Genomic DNA, 27308 nt, shown 5'->3' on the forward strand with positions numbered 1-27308 from the left:
GGGGGTGACACGGGGGGTGTCACGAGTGTGGGGGGGTCGTCCGCTGACCCCATCAGGCACTGTGGCGGACACCCCGCTCCCCGGCCGGGGGGCCTTCAGGCAGCGCCGCTGCCACCCGCGCGCCGCCGGCGGGGTCCTTCCGGTGGCGGAAGCGGCGGTGCGGCGCATGCGCAGTCCTTTCCGGCCGGGCCCCGCCGCCGCCGCCACGGTGAGGCTGCGCTCGGGCCCGGCCGCGCCATCGGCGCCGCATCGGCGCCATCCCGGGCTCACCGCGCCCCGCGGGGCGCCGGTGCCACCGGGGGGGCCGCGCCCGGCTGTGCGGGGTGGGAGGGAGCGGGCGCGGGGCGGTTCCGGGGGTGCGGGGGGGGGTCTGCTGCCGGTGCCGGCGCCTCCGCGTCCCTCCGGGCCTCCCGCGGGCCCCAGGGTCACCTGGCCGTGTGTCCTGTTCCTTTTGCAGATGTTGATGCCCAAGAAGAACCGGATCGCCATCTACGAGCTGCTGTTCAAGGAGGGGGTGATGGTGGCCAAGAAGGACGTGCACATGCCCAAGCACCCCGAGCTCGTGGACAAGAACGTGCCCAACCTGCACGTCATGAAAGCCATGCAGGTGAGGGGGCTGAGGAGGCAGATGTGGGGTCTGGGGGGACAGGTGTGGGGTCTGGGGGGGCCAGGTGTGGCATCGGGGGAGCAGGTGTGGGGTCTGGAGGCAGGTGTGGGGTTGGAGGGGGTCAGGTGTGGGGTTTGGGGAGGCAGGTAGGGGAATCTGGGGGCATAGGGGAGGGTTGTTCCCTGTGCTTTCCCCTGAGTGGGGCTGATGGTGCAGTTCTGTGCCCGTGAGCTGGTCCCTGTTCCACATCCCCATTCCCCACATCCCTGTGCAGCTCCAGTGCCCATGAAACACCCTCTGGGGGCACTGGTGGGGGAGCTGGATGGGGCTCAGCCCTGGCTGGGAGTGACTGGGAGCTGTCCCCGCAGTCCCTCAAGTCCCGGGGGTACGTGAAGGAGCAGTTTGCCTGGAGACACTTCTACTGGTACCTGACCAACGAGGGCATCCAGTACCTGCGGGATTACCTGCACCTGCCCCCCGAGATCGTCCCGGCCACGCTGCGCCGCAGCCGCCCCGAGACCGGCCGGCCCCGGCCCAAGGGTGAGCGGGGGCACAGGGGGCTCCCTCCATGGCCATGTCACACACCCACTGCTCCACGGGGCCCTGACTGGACACGGGGGTTGGACTGGGTGACCCCAAGAGGCCCCTTCCAGCCCCAGCCACGCTGTGGTTCTGTGTGTTGGGCCTGTGTCTCTGGGTTTCCCTGGGTGGGTTTCACAGCCCTGAGGGCAGGAGGTGCTGGTGGTGCAGCCACTCATGTGAGGGCCAGGCACTGCCCTGGGGCCAGGACTGTGGGTTGGGGGTGCTGAGAGCTCCCCTCCAGCTCCTGCAGCTCTTGTCTCAGCCCAGCAAAACAAGAGCATCACCTGCCTCAAAGGGAGGGATTGCACTGACACTGGGAAGGTGATGGTTCCTTTGATCTCAAGCTGCTCTGGATGTTCCCAGGTTTGTTCCTTAGGTGCTGTGTTTATCCAGGGAGCTGAAGGAGCTGCAGCCCTGCTGGAGCCCTCGCTCAGCCCCACCAGGCAGGGATTCCTGGGAGGGCTGTGCCTGTGCTCTGCTTCCCTGTGGATCAGCTGCCTGGGGCTGCAGCAGCCTGGGAGCCATAGAGCCCCATCCATGGGTGGGGTATGTGCTGTAGGGGTTTGATCTAGCAGGAAGGGAGGACAGGGAAACATCTGCAGGAGAAATTCATCCTCAGCGGGGAGTGTTCCTCTTTGTAATAAAAGAGTTACAAGAACTGGCTCTGCCTGTGGCTGTGCAGGAGGACACTGAGGAGGTACAGCTGCCCCTGTGTGGGTCCTGCCCGGCCCCTGAGAGCAGCACAGGGGCTGGTGGGTCCCAGACAGCTGGTTCTCTGTGTGGTATTAACCTGAGGTTCCAAAGCTGACCTGCTCGTGGTGTTCTGAACCTGTTCCATTGGGGGGATTTGGGTACTGACAGTGTGGCTGTTTCAGAGTGATGTGCACTTTGTCACTGTGGGCAGGCTTGCTGGACATGGCAGATTCCCGGAATTTGTGGGGCTTCTATCATCTATAATGTTTGACTCTTGTTTGTCAGCCAGAAGACTGTTGAGACGGTGCTGTAAATCCATTTCTCACATAATATTTAACTTGCACCCGATCACAAGCTGGGGCACTTTCCCCCCCCCCCCCAAAGTGAAGTTTTCCATATTAAATCCCTGTTTTCCTTAGGTTTATCCTCGCTGAGCTGCTCCAGGGGTGGCACTGCTGGCAGATCCAAGGCTGGTCTGCACCCTGGGGTGCGGGTGCCCCCCAAGGGGCAGTTTGAGGCCTGGCTGGGCGGTGATGGGGGGTGTTGTTGTTGCAGGTCTGGAGGGCGAGCGGCCGGCGCGGCTGACGCGGGGCGAGGCTGACCGGGACACGTACCGGCGCAGCGCCGTGCCACGTGAGTGCCCCCTCATCCTGCACTCTGTGCAGCCCCAGCTCCACCCCGTGTGGTCCCAGGCAGGAGCACTGCGCTGGGCATTCTGTGAGCACTGACTGCTCCTCTCTTTGCAGCTGGTGCTGACAAGAAGGCTGAGGCTGGTGCTGGAGCAGCCACTGAATTCCAGTTCGTGAGTGTTTGCATTTGGGATTTGCTTCCTTTGTTGAGGCTTTGATGGGAGGAGCTGGAAGGTCCTATGGGTGTGCTCCTCACTGCGGGGCTCTGAGGGTGTAAGAGAGGCTGGGAGCTGTCACCCTTCACACCCAGCTCTCTCTCTGTGGGTAGAGGACGTGATGGCCTCCATGCTGGGACAGAGGCCAGCAGCAGGTCTGAGAGCAAGCCGAGCTCTCTGGAGATCCATGACTATACTTCTGAAATAAAAGAGTTATAGAACTGGCTGGGGTGGGTTGGTGTTGGTATCAATCACCTGGTTAACCTGTGCTGGCTAGTGAACGTCAAACAGGTCGGCGTTAGGTCGTTACCAAAGTAACACTGAGCTGAGGGCAGAGCTTTGATGGTGCTGTTTGTTCTTTGCTCTGTTTGCTGCTGTCCCTTGCCTGACACAGTGATCTCTAATGCTCTCCCTTTCCTGTTGCAGAGAGGTGGATTCGGCCGTGGCCGTGGGCAGCCCCCGCAGTAGAACCCCCTGCTCATGCTTTGTGTATAATAAAAGAGGTGAAAATGCCACTGGGTCCGTCCCTGTGTTTCACTGAAGTGCATAAACATCTCGGGAGCAGAGGGTGACTCAGATGTGTGGCACGTGGAACAGCACTGGGGGAATGAGTTGTGCTTAGAGGAAAGGAACGTGCCGGGTTTGGTGGTTCCTGCCGGGTGTGTGGAGGTGATTCCTGGAGGAAGGCGGAGCCGTTGTCCCTGTGCCCGGGATGACGGGGATTCCCAGCGGTGCCGGGGGGGGGGACACAGCCCGGGGGGGGCGGAGCCGGGGACACCGGAGCAGGGGCCGCCGCGCGCCGCCAGGTGTCGCTGGGGAGCAGTGCCGGTGATCGGTGACGGGGCGGACGGACGGACGGACAGACAGACATACAGACACTGCCCGGGGGTGTCGCCGGGGGGCGGACGGACACACGGACACCTCCGGTGCCTCAGCGCCCTCTGGCGGCGCGGGGCGGGCGCTGCCCCCGCGGGGCCACGTGCGCGCGCCCCTGCGCCGTTTGCGTAACTCGGGGCGGCCCCTGCGCCGCCCGCCCCGTTCCCGAGCGCTCCTGGGGCCGCGCTGCGCCGTTTGCGTGGCGGGCGATTCCCGGAGCCGTTACGCCGTTTGCGTGGCGGGCGATTCCCGGAGCCGTTACGCCGTTTGCGTGGCGGGCGATTCCCGGAGCCGTTACGCCGTTTGCGTGGCGGGCGGTTCCCGGAGCCGCAGCGGCAGCGCCGCCCCCGCCCGGCCGCGCTGCGCCGGTTGCGTAGCGAGCCCCAAGATGGCGGCGCGGTCGTCGTCGGCGGAGGCCGGAGCGCGGGCGGCGGCGGAGGCGCGGCTGGAGGCGAGGGCAGGGGTGAGGCGGGCGAGGGGCGGCAGCGCGTAGCGAGACCCACAGAGCGAGACCCACAGAGAGACTGTCGCGGGTGGGCGGCCCCCCCGCGCCCCCCCGTCCTTCCCCGCCCGGCGGGTCCCGCCCTCCCCCGCCCTCCGGGCCGCGCGTCCTCCGGCCCCGCCGCCCCCGGAGCGGAGGATGATGAAGCTCAAGTCCAACCAGACGCGCACCTACGACGGGGACGGCTACAAGAAGCGGGCGGCCTGCCTGTGCTTCCGCAGCGAGAGCGAGGAGGAGGTGAGGGCCGGGCGGGGGGCGAGGCCGGGCCCGGGACCCCCGAGCCGCCCGGGGGGGGGGGGGGGCTCGGTCCCAGCGGGGGGGTATTTTTAATAGGCGTAATTAAGCGTCAGTGGGGAAGTTGGTGCTTCCCCCCATGGCTATTCCTCCCCGTTAGAGCCGGGGGATGCCGCGGGGGTGGTGGGACAGGCTGGGGCAGCGCGGGAGGGGGTTTGGCAGCCGAGGGGACCGACCACGCTGGCACAACTTCAGTCCAGCACATCACATGAGATGGGAGAGGAAACCTGACCTTGGATTTATAAAAAGAAACTGGGATAAAAGGGGACTGATGGAGTGCCAGAAGTTGCTGTCCAGAGAGCTTGGGAGGAAGTGGGAATTAAAGGTGGATTGGTTGGTTCCAGAGCGGCCGCGTTGCTAAGGGGCTGCATTGTCCGAGCAGTTCCAGAGACTTCACTCAGATGTGCAATTTTGCACTATTCTTCATTAATACCTTCTGAAGGTGGGCTCGGGGCGCTCAGAGCAGTAAGGTTGCAGGTCTCCCTTGTGCTGCTGCGGGAGCCAGGCACACACACTCCACTGCGTTTGCTGTGCCCGAGTGAGTGGCTGTGCTAAAGTCTTTGTTCTCCTGATTATCATATTTGTAGCTACAGGAAATCTGAAGGGAATGCAGACAGTTCGCTGGAGGAAAGGCAATTAGCATACATCCAGTTATTATTTAATGTGAAGGAGGCTGCACAAGCCCTTTGTAGCTGTGCTGGCATGGTGAGGAGTGTCAGCATTTCAGCAGAAATGGTCTGAAGCTACAACAGTGTGTTTGGTGCAGCTTCAGTGTAGCTGGTCCTTCCCATGAACTGTGAGGAAATTTGTGGTACTTTGAACTAACTGTGAAGCAGAACATAATTGTGTTGTGTGACAGTGGTGGGGCTGCTCAGCACAGGTGGGTGAGGGTGTCAGGGTGTCCTCCTGCCATTTCACACAATTGCTGAGGGAGTTTGGAGATTCTTCTCAAGAAGTGGAGGCTTGGCCATGTCTGATTGCAGAAATGTGCTTTAAACAGGTACCTGATATAACTAGCCTTTGGTTATGAGTTTTATTTTAGCACACCTCAGTTGGCAGCATCCAGCTGATCCCTCCACCTCCTCCAGCCCCTGGGAGCTGCTCTCAGAGCCCTCACGTGTGTTGAGGACCAGTGTCAGAGCCCTCAAAGTGCTGGGACCCCAAGTGTGGCAGTGTCCCAGTGCTGACCCAAGAGGGTCGAAGGAGGAAAGTGAACTCATTCCAGAGGCAGCTGGTGTGGGACAGGTGCTTTCAGCAGGCCCAGCTGTCAGGTTTGTGTAAGGCTGAGCTTTAAAACCATCTCTGTGTTAGTTGTGCCTCTGCTGTGGTCTGCAACAACCTGTGGTAGATTGAAGAATCTCATTTAATTTAAGCTGGTCCCATTTCAGGCTGTAGTTTCTAGGTATGACCTAGGGTAGAACAGTCTGCTCCTGGTTTTGCAGGCAGCAGTGGGGGGAGCTGGCTCCCCGGGCTGCTTGTGCTGGGTCCTTCCCAGGGGTCTCTGAGGCTGCGGGTGGAGCTCTGGGCAGGTTTTTGTGCCCAGGGCAGAGGAGGTTCTGGGTGAATGCGGTGTTGTCCCTGGAGCTGTGGGCACTGTGGGTGTGTGGCCTTGTCCCCTCATCCCCGGTGACATGGGGCTGTGGCTGTGCTGCCCTGGGACACCTCAGGGAGGGAGCACTGGTTGCTGTGTCAGTGCTGCAGCCTGGGCTGGGGGGGTTTCCTTGGGATGTGCCCTGTGTGTGCTGTTGGTGAGGAGCCCCAGCAGGATGAGGCAGGGAGGGGCAGTTCTGTTCCATTCCAAATGCAGCCTTTCCAGGGCCCTGTTTGTGTGTGGTACCTGTGACTTGAACCCTGAGCTGAAACTGCAGCCTCTGTTCTCACCTGTTACACCCCCACTGTGGGAGCTGCCCAGCAAGTGAGATTGTCTCAAGTACATTTAGGAAAGTTCTTATCCAGTCCCACTGGGATGGATCCTGTGCTTGGCCTTGGCCAAAGGGCCGAGAAGCCATTTGAGTCAAACTTGTGTCAGTGATTAAAATCAGCGAGCAGGACACCTTGATTTTTAGTATTTTTCTTTCTAGTTTTTTCTTAGGTTAATTCCCATTTGTTGTCACTTCAATAAACTTTGAGGGAAGGCAACTTGTGTGCACTCACTGCTGCCCACGTTTTTTGATACCAAGCGAGGTGTTACCTGTGCATGTTTAAGCAGATAGTTGAACATGGCTGTGAAAGATTTCTTGGTCTGCTCTTGGAGAATAATACTTTCTTATGCTGACATATTTTATTATTGATTGCTTCTATTTAAATGGAAATTGGGATCTATTTAAAAGGTCTCTCCAGGGAGGGGAGAAAGAGTCAGAGCCAAAGTATGTACATTAAAGATCTATTAAAAGCTTACTGTTTGAAAAGAAGAGAGAAGAAAAGAACCATGTTTTGATAAATAAATTAAACTTACTGCATTACATAGGATTTTTTCCTAGGAATGGCTGTTTCTGGTTGCTCTTTCTTTTAAGTGCTTAAGAAACAGTAGAACCTTGCTCTTGCTTTTCTTCTTAATTTCCTCCTATGACTTTGAAAAACCCAGTTTTCTCCTGTTTTGAACCCCTAATTAGTTCTTGAATTAAACAAGTCTGTCAATGAACAAAAAGAAATAAGAGAAATTCTGTTTACACTTACAGAGGAGGCTGCTTTCTTCTGTTTAGGTGTTTGCTCCCTGACTCGTCACTTCACTAATGTATTTTTCTTTGAAATCCTGGCAATCCCTGGAGATTGCTAAAGCTGCATGTCCTTGGTTTGATGGTACATTTGCAAATAAAGGGTCTTAACAGAGAAATACTTTGTTTCTTTTTTAGTTTTTAAGTGATTTATTTTTTCCTTATGCTGCTGGAGGTCGCACATTGTCTCTGTATTGCATTTGGAAACTGCTACTTTTGGACATGAAAGAAGCTCTGGAACGTTTTTGGAAGACCAAGCATTGGCTGAAAAGATGCCTTTGTTACATATTCCTTTAAAAAACAGCACAGGGAGAATTCATTTCAACATGAATCTCGAATGGAGCAAAAAGTACATTTCTGACTTGGGCTCTGTGGACAGCCCCCAAAATGTGTGTGGTGTCCCAAACCAGGAGCCGTCTCCTTGGGCAGGAGGGAGAGCAGGGGCAGCAACAGGATTCATTGGGAGAGTGGGAACAGACTTCAAAGGACCTTTCAGCAGCCGAATCCAGGGCTCTGTTTCCTTCTCTTCACGTGGAGTGAACTCCCGGGACATTTGCACAAGTGGGGAAGGAGAGAGTGAGCTCCCGAGTCCTGTGTTACCTCTGGAATCACTCAGTGATGTCCCTGCCTCTCAGTATTGCTGTCAGGGTGTTATTTTTACATAACACACGTATCTTCTGTGTAGACCAGCTGTTTCCATGAGGAAATGTTCCAGAAAGTGTCCCTAATGCCTTCCTGTCCAGCGGCAGCTGGAGCCGTGCTCCGTGTGGGATCTGACAGGGATAAAAGGGCTGTGAGGCCGGGGCAGCAGCAGGTCTGAGCAGGCCCACATTGTGCCTGTGAAAGGACAAGCTGCTCGTTAACCAGGGCCGTTTTTAAAGAGTTTTTGGAGGAAATGCCTCGGGAAGAATAGGATCCGGGCTCGGTCATCTTTTCTGAGTTGTGAATGAGGCCTGAATGGAGCCGAGAGAAGGGAAGTTTCACCCAGGGGCCAGTGCCCTGCCAAGCCCTGCAGTCACCAGAGTGGCCCCACGGCCTCCCTGGGAAAGCCTTTGGAATGCAAACGAACCTTTTTCTTCTGACCTCTCCTGGGCCGGTTTTACTCCAGCTGTGATGTAACAGGCAGAGCTGGGATTGGAGCCACGGGTGCGTTGGGTATCACGCGCTGCTCCTGGGCCATCCTTTGTGCTCTGCTCCAGTATTAACCAGTAACAGCCAAAAACACTTGAAGTGTTTCACTGTTGGGATGTAGGTGAGCCCAGCATCACGTGGTCATCCTGCTTCCCATGGAATACAGGCTCGGAATCCCTGTTCTGTTGGCTCAGCTTGGCTGTGCTGCTGTCAGCTACATAAAAGGGTTGTGGTTGAAACCAAATAAAGTTCTCCCTGTCTGTTGCTAACACGTTACCACATCTGCAGGAGGATAAGGGCCAGCTTGGAAATGGGTCTCCTGCCTGTGCTTCTCCTGCCCCTCTCAGCTCTGCTCACAGCTCGTGTTCTCCAAGAGCAGGAGCGTGGACAGACATCTGCAAGACCTGGCTTTCATCTCAGAAAGTGTTTCCCCTTCCCACAAAGGCAGCTGTCACTGAACAGTTTTACAAGCAATTCCACCCTCTCTTGTACTTTCCCAAACAACAGAAGAATGAAAATTGTTAAATTTTCACTTCATTCACTGGAGGCTCAGTAAGTTGTTTTGAAACTGAAGAATTGAGTCAGTTTTGTTCTGCTGCAACTCAGGGAAGAGTGATGAATATTGAAAGAGGAGGGTGTGCTCCACCCGGGCTCTGTGGAGAAGGACCCAGGAGTGGTGTGTACTCTGCAGAGCAGTGCTTTGGAATCTCTTCCAGCTCACATCCATTTATTGCCTGACCTGAGTCTGGGGCTCTTTTTCCTGCCTTTCTCTCCTCATGCTGTGTCATGGGGTCACCCACAAAAAGTGGATAGAGCAAAATCAACAAAACTCTTCCTTACAAATAGCAAACATCCATTTTGGGATGCTGTATGTGACCTCCAGTGGTTGGGAAGCAGGGACTCCATTTCTTTTTCTTTTGTTCTTTTTCAGTCCACCCGAAGGACTGGCTGCACAGGATATTTCAAATTTTGTGTGTCTTTGTATCAGAATTCGTGTCTCTGGGGCTGCCCTTGTTGGGCAGTGGATAATTCACTCTGACTCTTTGTTCTCAGAAATTTCATGTTAACATGTGAAATTCAGAGGGATATGATTACCTGTAGTGGATTTTTGTCTGATGTTTCAGGTGGATTGAATGTTATTTTCATTCATACTGACTCGGGGTTACTTTTCTGTGTGTAAATGACATGTGTTGATGTTGTGTGTACAATTAACTACTTATGCTTGAGCAGCTTCTCAAGAGTTTTGGTGGCTGTCGGGTTTTGTGTGCTGTGTTTTATGTTAACCAGAACAGTGCATGTGGACACAGCTGCTGACAGCCAGAGTCATGTGGGATCTGTAAAAGGCCCAAATACCCCTTCATTGCTTTTTTCCCCCTTCCTTTTTCAAAAAGGCAGTTACAAGCTAGCATTCCTGCTGGCAGAGGTGTGCCTGGACAAGTTGTGTAAGCACTGAGTGGTCACCAAACTGGTTTTGACAGTCAGAGATAGCTTCTGGGGTTTGGGGTCTCTCTCTGGGAGTGCCCCTTATCAGCCCTCAGCCCCTGAGAGCAGTGGCTGCTGTGCAGGTCCTTCAGCTGCTCTGGGCCCCGGCCCTGCTGGGGGAGGCAGGGTGTAGATAATTTCTGTGGTTCTCTAAGCCATAATTTTGCTGGAAGGGAGCACTTGGGATCCTGTTCCTCCCCGGTAAGAGCAGGCAGTGGCTCTGGAGTGGCAGGAGCACTGTAGTAACAGTAACACGACCCGTGGTGTTCTGCAGCCAGAGCAGCAGCGCAGTACACGGTGATTTATTATTGTTATTCTAAGCAGCAGCCTAAAAACCAACAGAATCTTCCTTATTTTTTCCTCTCTGGTTATAGGACTGTAGGTGCGATCCAAATGCTTGAAACTACTTGAACTTCTTCCAGTTCACCTCTTGCTCCCGTTCCAAGACTTGTGCTTTACTTTTGTCAAGTTCTGTAGTGTGAATACCTTCCCCTTCGTGCTTCCTGCCATGAATTTCCTGCCTCCAGTTCCTGGGTACCACACTGTAGGTTAAATCCCGTTATCCCACGGAGCCTGGTGTGTGTGAAAATAACACCTGTGTAAGGAAACGTGTCCTGCTGAGGAATGGGAGTGCTCCTGTGAGGACAGGCCGTCATGGTCAGGAGAGGGGTTTCTGTTGAGGGTGTGTGTTCTGGTCCCAGCCCTGGTCCTGTTGGGTGCAGGGCTGGGGTAGCCCTGCTGACCACAGGCTGTACTTGCTCCTACCCTGTGCAAACTCCGGAGTGTGCCTGGAATAGCAAGAGGTGGGAGAAGCCCTCCCATGAGCCCTGGCGTGTGCCCTGGGACTGTCCTGCCTTAGCAGTTTGGCACAGCACGTGATTTGTTGTAGAGCAGTCGAGGCCGTGTTTCTGCCGGGGAAATGAGATTCATTTTGCACGGCTTTGCCAACGCCAGGGTCCCTCCTCCCCTCCTGCTCCTGCAGAGTGCCAGTTGTCAGCCTGTGCTGGTCACAGGGCATGAAGGTGGTTTGATGTGGTCGAATGGAGATCCCACTCTTGTCACATAGAAAAGCACTAAGGAGACTAACGATAACATTTGGAGATTGAGAGAATATTTGTTAATTTTGAGTAAGGCATCCAAGGTGCTTGTTATGCTGGACATGGCACCGGCCCCGGGATCTGCCTGGCCATGGGGCACATCGGGAGTGGTGCTCCCACAGCTCAGCTCTGAGAACAGGCTCGTGCTGAACCGAAACTTTCAGACAAAGGCAGATTGTACAGGCAAAGCTCACAGTCAGCCATCTTCTGCTCCCGGCTCCCGCAGCCTCTGCGGCAGCGTCTCCTTCCAGTCTGTGCTCTGATCAATGATGCTGAAGTGGGAAAGGAGTTTAAATGTCGGGAGGTTTTTTGCTTTAGTTGCTATGCAAATGACATGATTTATGGCTCAATGTTGATGGAAAGCATGAAAATATTGATATAGAGCATGACAATATTGAGGGAAAGCCTGAAAATATTGAGGGAAAGCCTGAAAGGCAGTGCAGGGGCTGTGTCAGGAGCCAGCAGCTATGGATCGGCTCTGGCAGCAGGAGGCTGCCGGGCCAAACCCCGGGATTTAACATCTTGCCTGCTGTTCCCTTGCTGGCTGCCAGCTCGGCGGGCCCGGGCTGGCACGGGTGGGTAGCACTGGCTTTTCCTGGAAGTCTGGAAGGTTCTCAGCTCATTTTCTGCTCACGCTGGGGCCCAGCTTCTAGCAGGGCTGCGGCCCTTTTAGTCTGCTGAAATTCTGCTGCAGAGCCTCTTTTGAGGAATGGTGTTCTTATGGTGTAGACACTCTTGTTTTATTTATGGGTGGTGGTGGTGGTTGTTTAAATCCATCACAGCATGAAAGAACCTGGGAATCCCTCTGCCTCTGTTTTGCTAAGAGGGAGTTAAGTCTCTACCTGATTCTGGTTGCTTAGTTTTTGCTGCAGAGCCCCATTATTCCTGGAGAAAAAACAGAAACCCCCCTCCATGTGGATACAACAGATTGATGTGCTAGTAGGTTGTTTTAAGGTCAGCATTATGTATTGGGGATGCCCAGATTTATCCAGGAGACAAACTCTTTTCACCTTTTCCCGTGGAGATTCTCTCTTGGTGTGGCGATGCAGGCAGCCTTAGATGTCTCGGTGTGTTTCCTGTCTCCTCCAGGCAGAGTTGTTCCTGCTCAAGTTTGTTTGGATTTGTTGTGTGCAGCTTTGAAGGTTCTTGCCATGAGGCTGCAGCCCTGCTCTGGGCTGAGCCCCTGCTGACACTTCAAACTTGGCTTATTTTTCTAACCTTTCTCTCGAGTGGGGGTTTGTGTGTGAGCCACGGCAGGGCCACCTCCTGCCTGCCAGAGAGGCTGGTGTTGCTCATTTCCCTGCTTTGAAATGACATAATTGCCTTTCAAATCCCAGAAAACAGAACTTGGCCATGTGGCATGATACCTGCAAGTGCTTTTCCCAAAAGTCTGCTAGACTTGGCTCCAAAATCCAACTCCAAAATCCCTGGTAGGCCAAGAGTCTCAGTAGCCATCTTAAACACAGTTGCCTGGCAATAATAAAATGGAAATATCCAAGCTTCCCATGCGTTCTGATCTGATTTAAAGAAATAAAAGAAGTAATTTCTGGTGTATTTTTGGTGACTATTTAGATTAAATTAACTTCTTTAGAGTGTATTCAAATGAAAGTTTTTATGTAATAAAGAAGTAAATGAGCAAAAAAGCCAACTGTACCTTGGGCTGGTCTAGTGGAAGGTTTCTCTTCCCATGGCAGGGGGTGGAATGAGATGGCCTTTAAGGTCCACTCCAACCCAAACCAGTCTAGGATTTGGATTATAACAACCTTTTCCTTGATCCCTCTGAGTGCACTGCATGTATTGGGACACAGGGCTGGTGTTGGAAGTGTGGTTTTTTCCAGCACAGCAGTGTCTCCCCCTCGTTTGGAACTCAGCCCCTTTGTCTCGGGAGAGCTCATTGGTAGCAATATCCTGTTTGAAGTTGTTTTAAAAGAATGACCTTGTAGGGCTTGTTTCCTGCTCTCTCCTGATTTGATTTCCTTTTTATTAAACAGGAAATAGTCTGATTACATAAAAGTGTGAGAATGACAGGTTTTTCCTTCCCAGCGAGGGTTGTTCATATTAATTCTATTCAGAAAATGCTCAACTGCCAGAGCAGCTGAAGTTAATTTACTTTGCCTCAAACAGTTGTTTACACCCAAAAGTTCCTCCTGGTGTGTTGCTGAGGCATTGTCTCAGCCCGAGCAGGTTTCCTGGAGCACTCTGTGTCCAGGGTTCCACAGCAGATCCTTGTTCTCACGACTAGTAGGTGGCAGGAGTTCAGGAGCATGAAGTGTGCTGTGTGAGTTTCAAAGATCTGGTTCTGTAGCTTCTTTTAATCTTTTTTTCCCCTTTGAGCTGGAGCTCTGAATTGCAGTCGGAAGCGGCAGAGCTGGTGCTTCCTTACCTGGCAGCAAACGTGCACTTGAAATGTTCCTTCTCTTTTAGCTTTGTCCTCGGAATCACCAGCTGACCTGCAGTCAGGAGTTTGAGTCCAAGCTGCCCTGTGGACAGCACTGGTGATGAGTGAGGAAGGAATAACTCCAGGGACTGTACTCCAGGAGGTTTGGTGGCAAACCGGAGGTGGCTGGGGACAGCCCAGGACTGGCCACTCTCCCGAGCCTGAGGGCTCTCAAGATGAATGAAGTTTACATTCCCTATTTAGGCATGGCTTACTGATAGTGTTTTACATGGACTGGATGCCTGGGGAAAGGAATTCTGCCTTCCTCTTGGAGAGGGCCAAAAACTCGGGATGTCACTATAAAGTAAATGCTGTTCTCTCTCAGCCTCGGCCAGAAGGTGGGGCAGGCAGGGACCATCCCACTTGGAACTGTGGAACTGAGGGGGCCCTTGCAGCCTCACTCCTTTCCAGTATGAGTTTCATCCCGTGGATTGGGGAGTGCTCAGGGATATGGGAGGGATATGGGAGGGGTGGTTGGGTAAATGATGATGCTTCATGTGTTACGGGGTTGAGGGGTGAGTTTGGCTGAAGCAGGAAGGGAGAGGCTTTGAGACTGTTATTGGTGGGATCCACAGAAAAATGATGATTACAGGAGTGCTGACACTTGAGAACCGAGGTCAGTTCCAGGCTTGGAAAAGGTTGGCCCAGCAGTTGCCAGAGCGTTGGTGTGACCCCTCTGCAGTTTCTGCTGTAAGCTCTGCTGCTCCTGGTTTGAGAGCTGGGGTTTTGCCCCCCCACAGCTGACCCTAGTCTGCTCACCCTGGTGTGTTCAGGCCTGTTGACCCCCCTCTTTTCCCTGTGCTGAGCCAGCGGGGATGGGTGGCCCTGGAAAATGAAAAATCACTTCACCGGGTGGTCGGTTAGCAGATGAGAATTTTCGAGATAAAAGAACTGGGAAGCCCTGGAAATCTTGTGCTTGTTTTTGTTTCGGAAGTTTAATTTTGAATTCTGTAGGTAGATTCCTCCTGATAGTTAGTGCAAATCTTTTCATATCCTACTGGCAAATCAGAGTTTCCCCAGTAAAGCCTGGGATTTCAGTGTCTCTGCAGTGTAACTCAGCAGTGTCTGACACTGTTACAGCTGGCCTGGAACCTAATTGGACTGGTATGCTGGAAAGTTTCTGGAGCAAGTCGCTTTGGCTCCGAGCTTTGTGCCAGTGAAATGATGAAGTACAGCAGGATGACTCTAATGAACAAGCTTTGTTTAAAGAGCTGGGCAACAGTATTAGTTTTGTTTTTAGTTTCCATCTCTGCTCATGGATGTATTGCAAGTAGATTTAATAAGCTCAGTGTCTCGCTATTCTTTGGGACAGTCTGTAGCTAGTTGAGAGCGTCACTGAGCGTTTGTGTTGCTGGAAGGTGGGAAATCAAAACCTGGACTTGTACAGAGCAGAAGTACACTGGAATAAAATGTGGTTCAAGAAAAACTGCCACAAAGCATGAATATGGCAAATCCCTCCTGGGAAGGGGGTCACAAAGCATGAATATGGCAAATCCCAGGAAGAGGGTTGAACTATTTTTCTCATTCACAAAAGTCCGTCTGTCTGTGCAGCCCTTTCCTAGGGGATTTTAAGTGGTTTTATATAAGTTTTTATTTTGCTTACACCTCATTGAACAACTTCCTCTAAACCAAAAGTACCTGAGTGCTGGCTCCAGAGCTGACCTCCTGGGTGCCTACTGCAAAAGAAGCAGAAAACAGGGGGCTGAGAGTCTCTGCTCAGACAATTGCACGTAAACACTGCAGTGAGAGTTCCCTGATGTGTGTGTGTTGTTGGTGACATAACTGCAGGGACAGGCAAGGCCAAAGGTACCAGGACAGTTAAATCAAGGCCCTTCTGCAAAGGGTGGAGGTGCTGAGCAGCATCTGTGTGTTCTGCTGCTGCACGAGGTGTATCCTGCACTGTCAGGCCTCGGCAGTGCCTGAGCACGCAGTGAACTCACACTGTGTGTGCTGCTGTGTCCATGGTTTGCTGTGCAGAGGTGGTTTTATTCTGCAAAGTGTCAGAGCAGGGAGAGGCAATGGCTGAAGTACTGAGGAGTGTGGGAGTGCCTCGGTGTCAGCGCTCATGGAAAAAGTGGAGTACTGGCAAGGCCTGGCCTTGTGTCGGTGGTGTTGCAGGGGTGAGGGATGGCTCTGGGCTCTGGGAGGCAGCACTGCCCTGGTGCCCTCACTGTGCTCTGCTCCCCACAGGTGCTGCTGGTGAGCAGCAGTCGCCACCCTGACCGATGGATCGTCCCCGGGGGGGGCATGGAGCCCGAGGAGGAGCCCGGCGTGGCCGCCGTGCGGGAGGTCTGTGAGGAGGTGAGTGTCTGATGCTGGGCACTGCTACCCTGGGGGGGGGGGGTTGCTTTCAGCACTCTTGCTTGTGTTCCACGAGGTGAAGAGGGATCCATCACACATGGGAGGAAACTGGAGTCCTAAATAAAGCGAGCATGAGAATGTAATTAAACCTCTTAGCTGGAATGAACTTGTCCTTGCCTGATGCCTTTAACTGAAAACAGATAAAATTCAGCCCTAGGCACTTCAATGCCTGTGAAGATATTCTCTGCTTTGTTTTCTCTGTATGAAGAACAGTTTCTTAAAAGAACTTCAGCTGTGCCTTTGAGGAACTGTCTAGTACTTTGCTAGGAGGTAGAAAAAAACCCTTATGAGCCACTAAAGACACTCCAAATAGAGGGACCTTGGTATGTTTTGGTCTAGAACAGATTGTGATGTTTATGTGAATAAGTGAAATTGGCTATAAGTTACCAGCAACAATTCCTAAAGTGTGTATGGGTTTGTTAGCTCTGTTTTTCTTTTTCACTTGATCTCCCTCCTGAAACAAGTTCAAACACAGATCAATGGGCTGTATGAAGAAGGCATATTTTTCTTTTAAAGCTGGAAGAGCAATCTTTTTCTTCATAAGAAATGTAAAGGCAGCAAATGGCAGTTGACTGCATTGTATGTAAAATATGTTTTTAGAATTTGCTTCTGAATATCAACAAATTGGAGAGATGCTTGTGTTCAGAAACGATTAAATGATTATAGATGGATGACCAAGTAGGTTCATGGTTACATAAGGCAGGATTAAAAATGCTTTTGAGAGGGTTATAAATCTTTGTGCTCTCTGCAGAACAGAAATCAAGAGCTAATTGATGGAACTTGGGAGGACCCTTCTCCTGTAGTTGCTTTATTGAAATGTCTGGTATATGCAGGTTTCTCCCTGAAGTATTTGGAAGTACCTGCTGCTGTCTAACAAAATGCTGAATATTTGGGCTGTTGGACTCATTGAATGTGGCAGATCCTGAGTGGTGTGTTTCTCTTTGGATGTTTTTATAAACTAGCAGTTTATCACAAAGATACAAAAGATTATACAGTCAAAGTGTATTTTTTTCGGTGTCTTTAGGTCCCTCTAGTACTGGGGATTGCTGCTTGCAAATTTTGTTTCCAGCTTGTAACACAGCTCCTGCTTTTCCAGTAACTCGGCAACCTTTCAACCACATAACAAGCCAAAGTGAGTGCAACCAGAACAATAGGAATATTTTTAGCTGCAGACTCCTGCTTTACAGCCCAAGTGTTATTAATAATGGAGTGATTCGATACAGAAGCCCAGGGTTCATTCAGGAGGTGCATGGCTTCACCTCTCAGTCCTTAAAATAAATGTGCATCCCCGCTCCCCTCCCGGGCAGCAGCGCCCTGGGAGAGCCAGCGCCTTCCATGGCAGCCCCGGCTGGAAGGGAGCCTTGGCACGGCTGCGGCAGCACAGGAACTGGTTTGGGCTGGCTGGGATAATCCCGCTCCTCGGCTGGTGTTCCCTGCTCACGTGGCCCGCTGCCACTGGGAGTGTAACTCAAGCCGTGGCAGCCTGGCAGGGGTGAGTCATGGCCAGGCACCTCTGCCCGCCCCACGGGGAACAGCGGGAGCTCGGAGCACCCACGGCTCCCTGGGGCTGTGGGAGCAGCTGTGGGAGCTGACAGGACAGGGGCTCCCCGAGGGGTCTGACACACAGGGGCTCCCCGAGGGGTCTGACAGGACAAGGGCTCCCCGAGGGGTCTGACAGGACAGGGGCTCCCCGAGGGGTCTGACAGGACAGGGGCTCCCCGAGGGGTCTGACAGGACAGGGGCTCCCCGAGGGGTCTGCAGGGCCTGGCCTGCGACAGGGACAGAAGGACTTGGGCACTCTGCAGCTCTGGGGGTGTGAGGCCTTCCCCAGCCGGGCTGTGCTCATGTGCTGCTGAGGGTCTGCACACAGAAGTGTCCCCTACGGCCCCAGCCTCAAACTCCAGGAGCTGTTTGCTGGGGAGGGATGTTGTTGGAACAGGAGGCTGGGAAGGATCGGAGCACCCACCTCCCCAGCTCGTGCTGCTGGTTTGGCAGTGCTGGGCAGCTGGTGTGTGTGCCAGCTGGGAACCCCTGCTCTCCTTTCCATGTGAATCCAGGCATTTTCAGCCTGCTTGGAGCTGAGGCTGATTTCTGAGTAGGTTTGATGTCTTTGCTTCTCTCCTGGACAGACGTGTCTGTCACGAGGGCACAGGTCCAGTCTGCTGCTCCTGTTGGGAGAGGGAAAATCCAGTTTCCTCCATGTCAATGAGCACAAAGTAATTTTTATTCTGAAAGAAGGTGGTTTCCATGCTGCTCAAAGCTGGGGAAGAAACGTGTGGAGTTTCTTCCCCTGACTTTGGTATGCCTTTTCCAGTTTTTAATAAGAGCCAGTTGGAAGAGCTGTAAGGACTCGTGACCCTTCCTGTTGCTTGTGGCCTTTGAAGATGACAGTAGGCTGCCTCTTCTCAATTCATTCTCTTTTGCATGGTGTGCATTTTCTTTTCCCCAAACGAAGATTTTTAACTTCTCCTTTCACTCTTTTAATTTTACCTTGTATGTGTTTGAGTCTATCCATGTTATTACTGGGATAATTGTCATCTAAAGATATCCAGCTTTTCCCTCTTTCTGATATTCCAAATTCTAGAAGACTGTGCCAAAAAAGAAATGTTGATTGTGAGTGAAGGCTGTGATCACTGTCCCAGTTTGAGTCCAAGTCCTTGTCCTAGTTTGAGGTAGTCCTTATCTGTATTAATCTGTGCCAGCACGAGTATTAAAGTAGACAGGTACCAACACTTGTCATGCTCACTGTTGTCTGCGTGGAATTGGAAGTGACTGGAGTTCTTGGGCATTGTTTGTGGCAGTGGCAGTAGACAACACACCCGCTCTGGGTCAGAGCAGCCTTTTAAGAATAAAACCTCTTATTCCTGACAGCTTGTTGGGAAATTCTGTAATCAGTCCTGCAGAGCTGGGAACTGCAGGTGTGTTCTGAAATTCACCTTCTAGAAAGTGTGTGCCCTTTCCAAACAGGTGTTGGTGCTCATGGAGTGTATTTTTTGCTTAGGAATAAGGGGGTTTTATGGGTGTGAGCAACTGGTGAAGAACATGGCTTAGAAAAAGATGCTTTAAATTAAACTTATTACAGAGTGACTTTGAAAAAAGTCACTGCACATTCGTCTGTGAAACCCATTTCATTTTTCACTTAGAGCATCTTTCACATCCTGACCTTTAAATGCTTAGTAAATGTCAAATTTTATAAAATTGCAGGAGTGTTTGTCGTACTTTCTTCATGGGAGTCAAAAGCCAGAGAAGTTGTGCTTGATCCTGTGATCAAACAGGCAACTGGTGCCAGTATCAAAATAGTCTGTAGTACTTTGATCTGGTTACTAGACCTTTTTTTTCCCTCTTAAACATACTTTTTAAGTCATCTTTACTGTTTCATGTATTTTGTTAGTGATTTAGAATACAAATATTGATATTTTTCAGTGCTAAAATACAAAGACTTTTTAAAAATACTGCAGGGACCGTGGATGAATGATGAGATGATGGCCTTGAACTCCTCCCAGAGCAAGTGGTGGCCCAGAGTCACCGTCTGGTACCCTGTGTACTCAAATTCATGAAAATGAGTGCGGTGTCGGAATGTTCTTCTCTCTGTCTTGGTATTTCATTTGTGTTTCACAAGCCTAGCAGCAAACACTGGTGCCGTGCAGTACAGAGTTAGATGAATGAGTCCAACCCTCTGTGAGACACAGCAGTGACAGCACAGTTTGCCCAGCAGGTCTGTGATCGGCGTCCTCCGAACGTGTCTGAACCCGCAGCCCTCGTGGGTGGATTTACACCTTCAGTAGTGCAGGTCTGAGAGCAAAGATTTGGGTGTTCCACCACAGCACTCTTGCTCAGCAGTAATCTGTAGTAGATGCAGGCTTTGAGCCTAATAGAGCAAAGTGAAATAGCTGAAATTCCAACCCACATTTTCCTTAGCTCAGATGGAAGGAAATAAAAGCTGTCCCGAGGAACAGATGGTGTTGCTGCAGGCTGCTTTTTGCATCTGACCCCAACTTATTTTCAGCTTTGAAACCTGAACCTGCTGTTCTTGGATGTCTTCAGTAATTTTTCTTTATTAAAACAAGTTGTTCCATGAGCAGCAGAACTAGTAAAGCTTCATTTCCTCTGGATTTTTGTTCCTTGTCCTGAGCCCCAGCCCACCCCTGTGGGTGCGGCAGTGGTTTGAAGTGTGTGCTGCTCAGGCAGCTGCCTGGGCTCTGGCTGTGGCTGATGTGCTCTTGCCAGAGCTGCCTTTTCCTCCAGCGAGGACTCCCTGAGCTGCTGGACACTGATTTGGATCAGCAGAGCAGGGAAGAAGCTCTGCGTGTCCTCTGTTCTGCCTGAATGTGCCTCTTCCCAGGGAATCCTGTCGTGTGATGGCCTTGCTTTGTTTCCACACCTGCAGATGGAACAGTTGGTGCTGGTGCCCTCCTAGCCCTGCTGATGGGCTCAGTAGCATCTCCTAGCATGCTCCTAGGACCCTCATGTACTTTGAGGTTACAGCATGGGCTCCACGTGCAGCACTTGCAGTGCTTGGGGGGAACACGTCCCCAGGTCAGTTGTGCTGCCCCTGCCACACCCATGGCTGTGGCCCAGGGGGGCAGAGGATTCTCAGTCCATTCACTGTCGAAGAGAAAATTCCTGAGTTGGCTGTTGCAAATTAAGATTGAGACCCTGCTGCAGGCCTGGATGAACCTGTGACTGTGCTTTAACTCTCCAAGAAAATGCTGTTGGCCCCTAGGAAAGGAGGGCGTGTGGAGCTTGCCCAGAGAGGAGCCCAGCAGTTCTGTTGCTTGTTACCAAGCTTGCTTTGTTAGTGACAGCAGCTATTTATTTTCTCAGGTGTCTTGGGCAACTTTTGTGTTATAAACCTGTGTGAGACTGTGAATTCCACTGGCATGTCTGTTTGTTCCATTGTACAGAGACTCTTCTGTTGGTGTGGGAATTTAGTGCTTTATCAAAAATAGGCCTGACAGTCCTGTCAGTCTGTGTTGGGTGTCCTGTATGTTGTCTTTAAAATCCTCTGTACCAGAAAAACAGGCTGAGAGAGGCATTGGCCCCCAGGAGCAGTGGCTGATGTGCTTTGCAGGCTTTGGTAGGGACTTGCTCTATAAAATCAGCACATGTTTTGTTTGAATCAAACCATTCATTTATGTGGCCATTTAAGCTACATGTGATAAGTTCTTATATGAAACAAACCCTGGTGCTTTTTTGAGCTGTCTGATTGTAATTCATCATGATTTTTCTACAGTGCATGGTTGCCTTGGCATCGTTTTTTGTGCCTTTTTGGGTGAATGAGACCAGGCAGGACAGATTAGGAGGATCCTGGTTTGCAGACAGCGTTATTTCCATCATCTCCCTTTACCAGCACAGAAGGAAGGGCTCCTCACCTCCCTCTGCTACTTCAAGCACAGCTCTAGAGCTGGGGATAAACTGCCTGGGAGGCTGGTTGGGCAGGATTCATCCTTAGTTTCCAGGCTTGCTAGTTGCCTGGAGATAAATTTATTTCTAGTCAGGCTTGAGAGTTCAATAAACCATCACAACAACATCCTTGGCTTTTGATTTGTTGCCTACAGGTAAATAAGGAGAGCAGAAATTCAACAGCCTTCTTCAGGAACCAGTGAAGTGGCTTAAGACAGTTATTTACCAGAAATATTGGATTACACTTCACCTTTTAACACATCTGTGTCTGTGTGGTGCAAAGGTGGAAGCCTCGTGTTCCTCCCTGTGTTCTTGCTGGCTGGTGGACATGGCTTAGCTAAAAAATACATCCCACTGCTGAAGGTGTTCCTTGAGGGAAATGTATTTGAAGCATTTGCCTTCCAGCTGCCTTGGGAGCCCAGGTCAGCAGCCCCAGTTTCAGGAGGTGGGATCACTCCCCCACAAAGGTCAGGCCCTGCCATGTGCAGCACAGTGACCTTCAGGGAACTGCTGTTTGCTCCAGAAATAGCTGCGTGGGCCAGAGGCAGTGGGGCACCTCTGGGCTGAGCAGGATGGCAGAAATTCTGAGGAGACAATAAAGTTTGTGTCCAAAACCAGCATAAAAGCTTCAGCTGAAAAGCTCCTTCCTGGAAGTAGAGCTCAGTGAGTGCATTACCAAAAGGATTTATATATCTGTGTGGCTGATTGTAGTGGGGGAGCTGCAAACCCTTTGCTCCTGGGGCAGTTCCTCATCAGCTCCCGTTGGAAGCAGCAGTGAGATGTGCTGTGGCTGGATTGTTTTGTACCTGTGAATGTTCATTCAGCAGGCTGGAACTTAACCAGGAATATATTCTCATTAATGAAAGTTCTTCCTTTCTGAGGGCACGTGACTGTACAGCAGCTGGTCAGTAGGACAGAGAATTTCTCGTGTCATTAACATCACCCAAACATCTTTTTTTTTTTCTAAAAAAAGCAGCTCGACATAGTGAGATGCCTGTATCCCATCTGCAGGAGGCACTGTTTCCCTCGGCTGTCCAGGGTGTGTTCCAGCTGCTGGAGGCACAGCTGACCCTTCTTCCCAGTGGTGGCTGGGTTGTGTGCCAGGCTGGGAGGGTTGGTTCAGACCTGTTAAGTCATGGACCAAAATCTTCCCTTTCTGTAGTCAAAAAGGAGGGACTGTAAGGTCGGGTTGGGGTTTGATGCAGCCCTGGAGAGCTGAGAACAGCTGTGAGGGGAGGAGCAGGTGCCAAAAGGGACACCAAGTGTGATGAAGGGGTAGATCCTCAGTAGTATTCAAATAGACAGAACTGTTGCTTAGATCTTCTCTTGATTTGTGTCTCTGCTTGATTCAAGAGTCCTATTTCAGCATGGTTTGTGCTATATCCAAAATCCTCTTGTTGCTGCTGCTGGGGCCACATCACAGCATCAGTGCGTTTGTGTTGGCTGGTTTCAGGTGTGTACAGGACACCCCTGAAATACCTGGGAGCTGTCATGTTGCTCTGAGGGTGTAAATGGATGTCCTTTAAAGTTACTTTCTTAAACTATAATTTTGAGGAGTTAAAACTGCTGAACCCCAAAGCCGATGTTCCCTGTGCTCAGGCTGTAATAACCTGCAGAGGAGATTCTGGTCACGAGGAGTGTATTGGTATGCAAGGAGTAACTCCTCAAATATTTCTTCTTCCTCCAGATTGAATTCAAAGTTGCTTGAATAAAGGAAAACAAGATAAAAAATCCTGGGAATGCATGGATGATTAGAACTCGGGATACATTTCTGTCTCTTATCTTGTGACTGTGTTGATTTAAGATGAACAGAATTTTAGAGCATTTGCTTCCTGTCCTAAGGAACTGGTCCTGCACAACAAGTAGAAAACACGTACTGAGCTGTTGTTAAAGCATGTTTCTTTTCTCTTTGAACTTCTCCTAGGCTGGAGTGAAAGGGACGTTAGGAAGACTAGTGGGAATTTTTGAGGTAAGTTTCAGACATCGATGCTGTGAAATTTTGTTGCAAAAAATTGTCTTGGAGTAACCATGGCTCTGCAGGAGTGTTGTGAAGTGAGCTGGTGCTTGTGTGGAGGGAAACTTCAAAGTTCCCTCTAAATAAAAGCTCACACTGATGTGTTCAGCAGCTTGATCATTGCAATGGGCACTTCAGCTGAAATCACTGGTGATACCTGGTGCAACAGTGAATATTCTCGGTGCCTTCACACCCTTCTGGCTGCCAAAGGCCACCCCCAGCCAGGGAGCAAAGTCCCTCCTTCTCTAGCACCCAGAGGGGCCGGTGCAGTGTTTGTGCTCCCGTGGGGTGCACAGCCACACCTGGGGGTGCTGCACAGTCAGCAGGTACCAGACACAGCTCTTGCCCTTGTTCTGTCCCTGACTCTGGAGTTTCTGAGTTGTGTAAAAATCTTCCCTGTGGTTTTTTCCCCAGCTGAGGAACTGATTTATAAGCGTATCAGTCCTCCAACCACTTCCCCACGGATCAGGAACTACACTTTAGGGCTCCAGTCCCTAACAATATTTTCAGACCTCTCATTTAAAACACAACAGCTTTTAGTGGCTACAGACGAGCTGTAATGTGGCAGGAGCTGCACCCAGGGTGCCCCAGGGTCGTGGGGGGCAGTTTGCAGTCCCCCCCTGTCCTGCTGCCCAAAATGGTTTGTGGTTACTCTGTTCCCCTTGCCTTCCAGAACCGGGACAGGAAGCACAGGACATATGTTTACGTACTTATCGTCACCGAAGTGTTGGAGGACTGGGAGGACTCTGTCAATATTGGTAAGCTTTGTGCTCGCTGCCCTTAACTGATGCAGACAAACCATTTCAGCTCAGCATCCCTCTGGGACCTGGAATCCCTGTGGGAGTGGTTAGGAAGGGTCGCAGTGGTGTGTCCTTTGGTTGCTTGGGAAAAAAATTTGTGGTCAAATTGAAGCTTCTGTCACCTCTGTGGCCCAAGAGAAGCTAAATAACTGTCCAGCTGTCTCTGCAGCAATTTTGTGTTTAATTCTTGCACTGGAAGGTGCAAAGCAAAGAGCATGTAGAGCTGTCCTGTCTGAGACTAGAGGAAATATATGTGGGCAGTGTGGGTTAATCATTCCCTGTTATCTTTGAAATCTGTGCATTTAAATTGGATTCCCAAATGGAAATGAACCTGTTGTTCCCAGGAGGGATTGCACTGCAGCACCTGGAATGTGACTCTCCTTAGGCTGTGTATGGAAGGGGTTTATGGGAAGAGAGCTGTCCTCAGGAAATTGAAGTTCACTTGCAAACTGATAGAAATTGGGTGGTGGTTGGTATGTGTCATGGATTGTCTTAAAATGAGTATCTGACTTGAATAGAAATTGCAGAAATAGCAAAATAAATGGGGGGGTTAATTAGGAAATGCAAGTTAGGGGATGTACTGCCCTAAACAAACACCTGTCCTGAGGATGCAAAGCCATCAGTGTGGGTTTGGAGTGGGAAGCCCTCAAGATCAGAGAATCCCAGGAGAATTTCCCAGTGCCTTTGCACTGCCAGTTTGCTCCCAGTGAAGTGAGTCCTGCAGCCTTGGTGCCCGTGACAGAGAATGACAGCCCAGGAGCAGGAATGTTCAGACTGGAAAGGACAATGTCGTTCTGTGGCACTCACTGATTTCTCTCCTTGCCCCCAGGGAGGAAAAGGGAATGGTTTAAGATAGAAGATGCCATAAAAGTTCTGCAATATCATAAACCAGTGCAGGCCTCGTATTTTGAAACCTTGAGGCAAGGCTGTCTGGCCAACAACGGCACCCCGGTGATGACCACGCCGTACTCCGAGAGCTCCGTGTCCGACATCAGATGACTGACGACGTCCCTGCCAGAGCCATTTCCAAACCCAGACTGAGACCTGGATTTCCCTCCCCTCCCCGTTTCCATGCCTCCTCCCTCACACCAGGCATGGGCAGCCGCCTGGGGCAGAGCAAGTGTTCAGAGTGCTGCAATTTAGTGCAAGGTGGGATTTTTTTTCATTGGCTTTTTTTGCTTTTTTGGATCTGTATTTTGTAAAATACATTTTGTGCATGAAGTGCCCCTTTCCCAGTACTCCGCTCCATGGCCTGGAGGCTGCCAGCCCCTCCTCTGCCTTGTGCTCTGAAGTGTCCCGAGTGTCCCCTTCGTGTCACCCCAGCCAGAGCCACTTTTTTTTTTTTTTTTTTTTTTTTTTTTAATTAAAAGACTTCAATGTGAGATCAGCTCTTCAAGTCTTAGTCTGTACTGTAAAGTGCTGCTCAGACCCACGTGGGGGTCGCTTGCAGCACGTCTGTATAAACTTTTTTTAGATGGAGGATCTAACATTTTAATTTTGCGGGAATTTTTTTAATCCTGGTCTGCTTCTGAAAAGAAGGGTTCATAATTAATCTGTTTGCCTTTTGTTCTGTTTTTTAAAAATACACATTCTGTGACAGTGCTAGTGGCTGGGCCAGTTTACTCCCCATCCAGTATCTCCCGATTTAGTGCAGTGACACTTGAAGTTGAGGGCAGAGTTCTGATCACCTGCAGACATCCCTGCAGACATCCCTGCAGACATCCCTGCAGACATCCCTGCAGACATCCCTGCAGCTCCGTGGCTTCTCCGACAGCTTCTGCCAATGTTTCTGCATTTTCATCAGAGTGAAACCACAAGGAGTTGGTCTTTACCCCTTGGCCAAAACCAAACAGCCTCAGCAACGCTACGATAGAACCCGGACTGCGTCGTCTGCAGTGGGAGCCGGGGCTGCACGGGGGTCAGACAGACAGACTGCAGTGTGGCTCCCCAGTGCTGTTCCCTGCTCCTGCTGCGTTCTGCTCGTGTCTCTCTTGTCCACATGCCTTACGCCGTGCTGAGCTGGAGACTTGGAATTTGTGCGAAAGCATCGGATCGGACCCACGGAGCGCTGCTGCGCGAGCCCGCGGTCGGACAGCCACGTGTGTCCTGAGGAGAGGACCTGGAGGAAACGTTCAGGTGTTGGGTCTCTTGTCCTGTGGTTCTGCAGCGCTTACAGTCGCACGTGGAGTGTGCCCTCCGTGAAAGGTACAGCTGCTCCGGCAGCATTCCCGGGGGGAGCCCGCCCGGCTCGCAGGAGAGCTCCCCGATGCGTTGGCACACTTCACACGGGGGTTTGTTGTTTTATTGCTGTAAGTTTCATGCTGTCTTGATTTGCCAACAGTGTTGTCTAGTTGGGAAATAAAATGGGAAGGGTTGGGGCTGGGGGGTGGGTTGGGTCAGGTACAAGTTTTGGGAGGGGCATTAATTAATCCCTGGCTTGGGACAGGAAGTGGTTGCTGAGTTCAGTAACCTCTCCTTTGTCAGAGCAGAGCCAAGATGTGAAATTAAATCTGCAGTGCTCTTTTTTTTTTTCCTTTTTTTTTCCTTCTCTTTATTTAACAAAAAATATTCTAATAAACACTCACTGTTCCAGAGTTTTCTCTCTTCCCGAGAAGCACTTACAATATGAAAATCTGATAGAAATATCCATGGAGCCTGGGACAAGGGGGAATGGTATCCTTGCTGGTTTGGCAAGAAGCTGTTCATTTTAAGATCCTCTTCTGTTCCTTTCCTTGTTCTCCCTGCTTTCATCAGTGTGGAGTAGCAAGGCCAAAAGCAGTGCCAGCACTCGCTGACATGGAAAACCGCGCGTAAGGAACAGCCCATTATTCAAGGAGTAGCTCAAACCCGGGCATCTGGAATTGAGCCTAAATTACACCAGTTCAGCTCACTTCAACTTAGAGACGAATGTACAATCCTTTCTCACTCTGTGCTGGTCAGCCTGAACCAAACTCTCAAAGGGCTTGAATATTCTATCTGGAAGTGTACAAGGAATTCCGACAGTCACTGTCCCCGCGCCCTGCGAGGCACCTGACACAGCCATCTACTGCCTTCGAGGAGTCTTGGTCTCTTCTGTACAGATTAGTATGTTGGGAACGCGTTGCAACAAAACAGCTGGTACTCCTGAAAGAGTAACTGCAGTTTTAATATCAGCAGCATGCACACTTTTGTTTTTAAACTAAAAATGTTTTTACAGGGCTGTTAAACTGACAATATAGGGTAGAATATTGTTAATGACTTGCTAATGGCTTATTTGTTTGGGTCAGAAAAATAAATTGTGCCAAGAAAGTGTTTTAATGTGGCATGAATTGATGCTGTTACCACAGAGTGGCTGATGTTATGCCTTGTAACTGGAAATGGCTTCTGGGGCAGGAATAGTCTTGACTGAAGAGATGCAGATTTCAGACCAGGCCTTAGCCCCGTGCTCCCTGAGCTCTCCCTGCACCACACCATTCCTCAGCGTCTGAGGTT

The 27308-nt window shown here is 51.2% G+C and overlaps 2 protein-coding genes across 2 annotated transcripts; both read left to right on the top strand.

Moving 5' to 3' along the window:
• Positions 1-138: 138 nt before the first annotated feature.
• On the top strand, positions 139-3241 carry RPS10 (ribosomal protein S10). Its single transcript, XM_032710874.1, has 6 exons — positions 139-208; positions 458-607; positions 976-1147; positions 2438-2515; positions 2629-2684; positions 3153-3241. Exons 1-6 carry the CDS (start codon positions 167-169, stop codon positions 3192-3194), a joined length of 540 nt encoding a protein of 179 aa, XP_032566765.1. The 5' UTR covers positions 139-166; the 3' UTR covers positions 3195-3241.
• Positions 3242-4043: 802 nt separating this feature from the next.
• NUDT3 (nudix hydrolase 3) lies at positions 4044-27130 on the top strand. Its single transcript, XM_032710875.1, has 5 exons — positions 4044-4341; positions 15450-15560; positions 22948-22992; positions 23711-23795; positions 24667-27130. The coding sequence occupies exons 1-5, from the start codon at positions 4243-4245 to the stop codon at positions 24834-24836; spliced, it is 510 nt and encodes a 169-aa protein (XP_032566766.1). The 5' UTR covers positions 4044-4242; the 3' UTR covers positions 24837-27130.
• Positions 27131-27308: the final 178 nt, after the last annotated feature.

Source organism: Chiroxiphia lanceolata, chromosome 25 (assembly GCF_009829145.1).
Source record: "Chiroxiphia lanceolata isolate bChiLan1 chromosome 25, bChiLan1.pri, whole genome shotgun sequence".
Classification (NCBI taxonomy): domain Eukaryota; kingdom Metazoa; phylum Chordata; class Aves; order Passeriformes; family Pipridae; genus Chiroxiphia; species Chiroxiphia lanceolata.

Bases quoted from the DNA above. Each gene is read 5' to 3' on its own strand.
- RPS10 (XM_032710874.1), top strand. From the start codon at position 167: ATGCGCAGTCCTTTCCGGCCGGGCCCCGCCGCCGCCGCCACG. The intron at 608-975 runs GTGAGGGGGCTG...CTGTCCCCGCAG, and splicing joins ACGTCATGAAAGCCATGCAG to TCCCTCAAGTCCCGGGGGTA. The intron at 2,516-2,628 runs GTGAGTGCCCCC...CTCTCTTTGCAG, and splicing joins CCGGCGCAGCGCCGTGCCAC to CTGGTGCTGACAAGAAGGCT.
- NUDT3 (XM_032710875.1), top strand. From the start codon at position 4,243: ATGATGAAGCTCAAGTCCAACCAGACGCGCACCTACGACGGGGACGGC. The intron at 15,561-22,947 runs GTGAGTGTCTGA...AACTTCTCCTAG, and splicing joins TGCGGGAGGTCTGTGAGGAG to GCTGGAGTGAAAGGGACGTT. The intron at 23,796-24,666 runs GTAAGCTTTGTG...CCTTGCCCCCAG, and splicing joins GGAGGACTCTGTCAATATTG to GGAGGAAAAGGGAATGGTTT.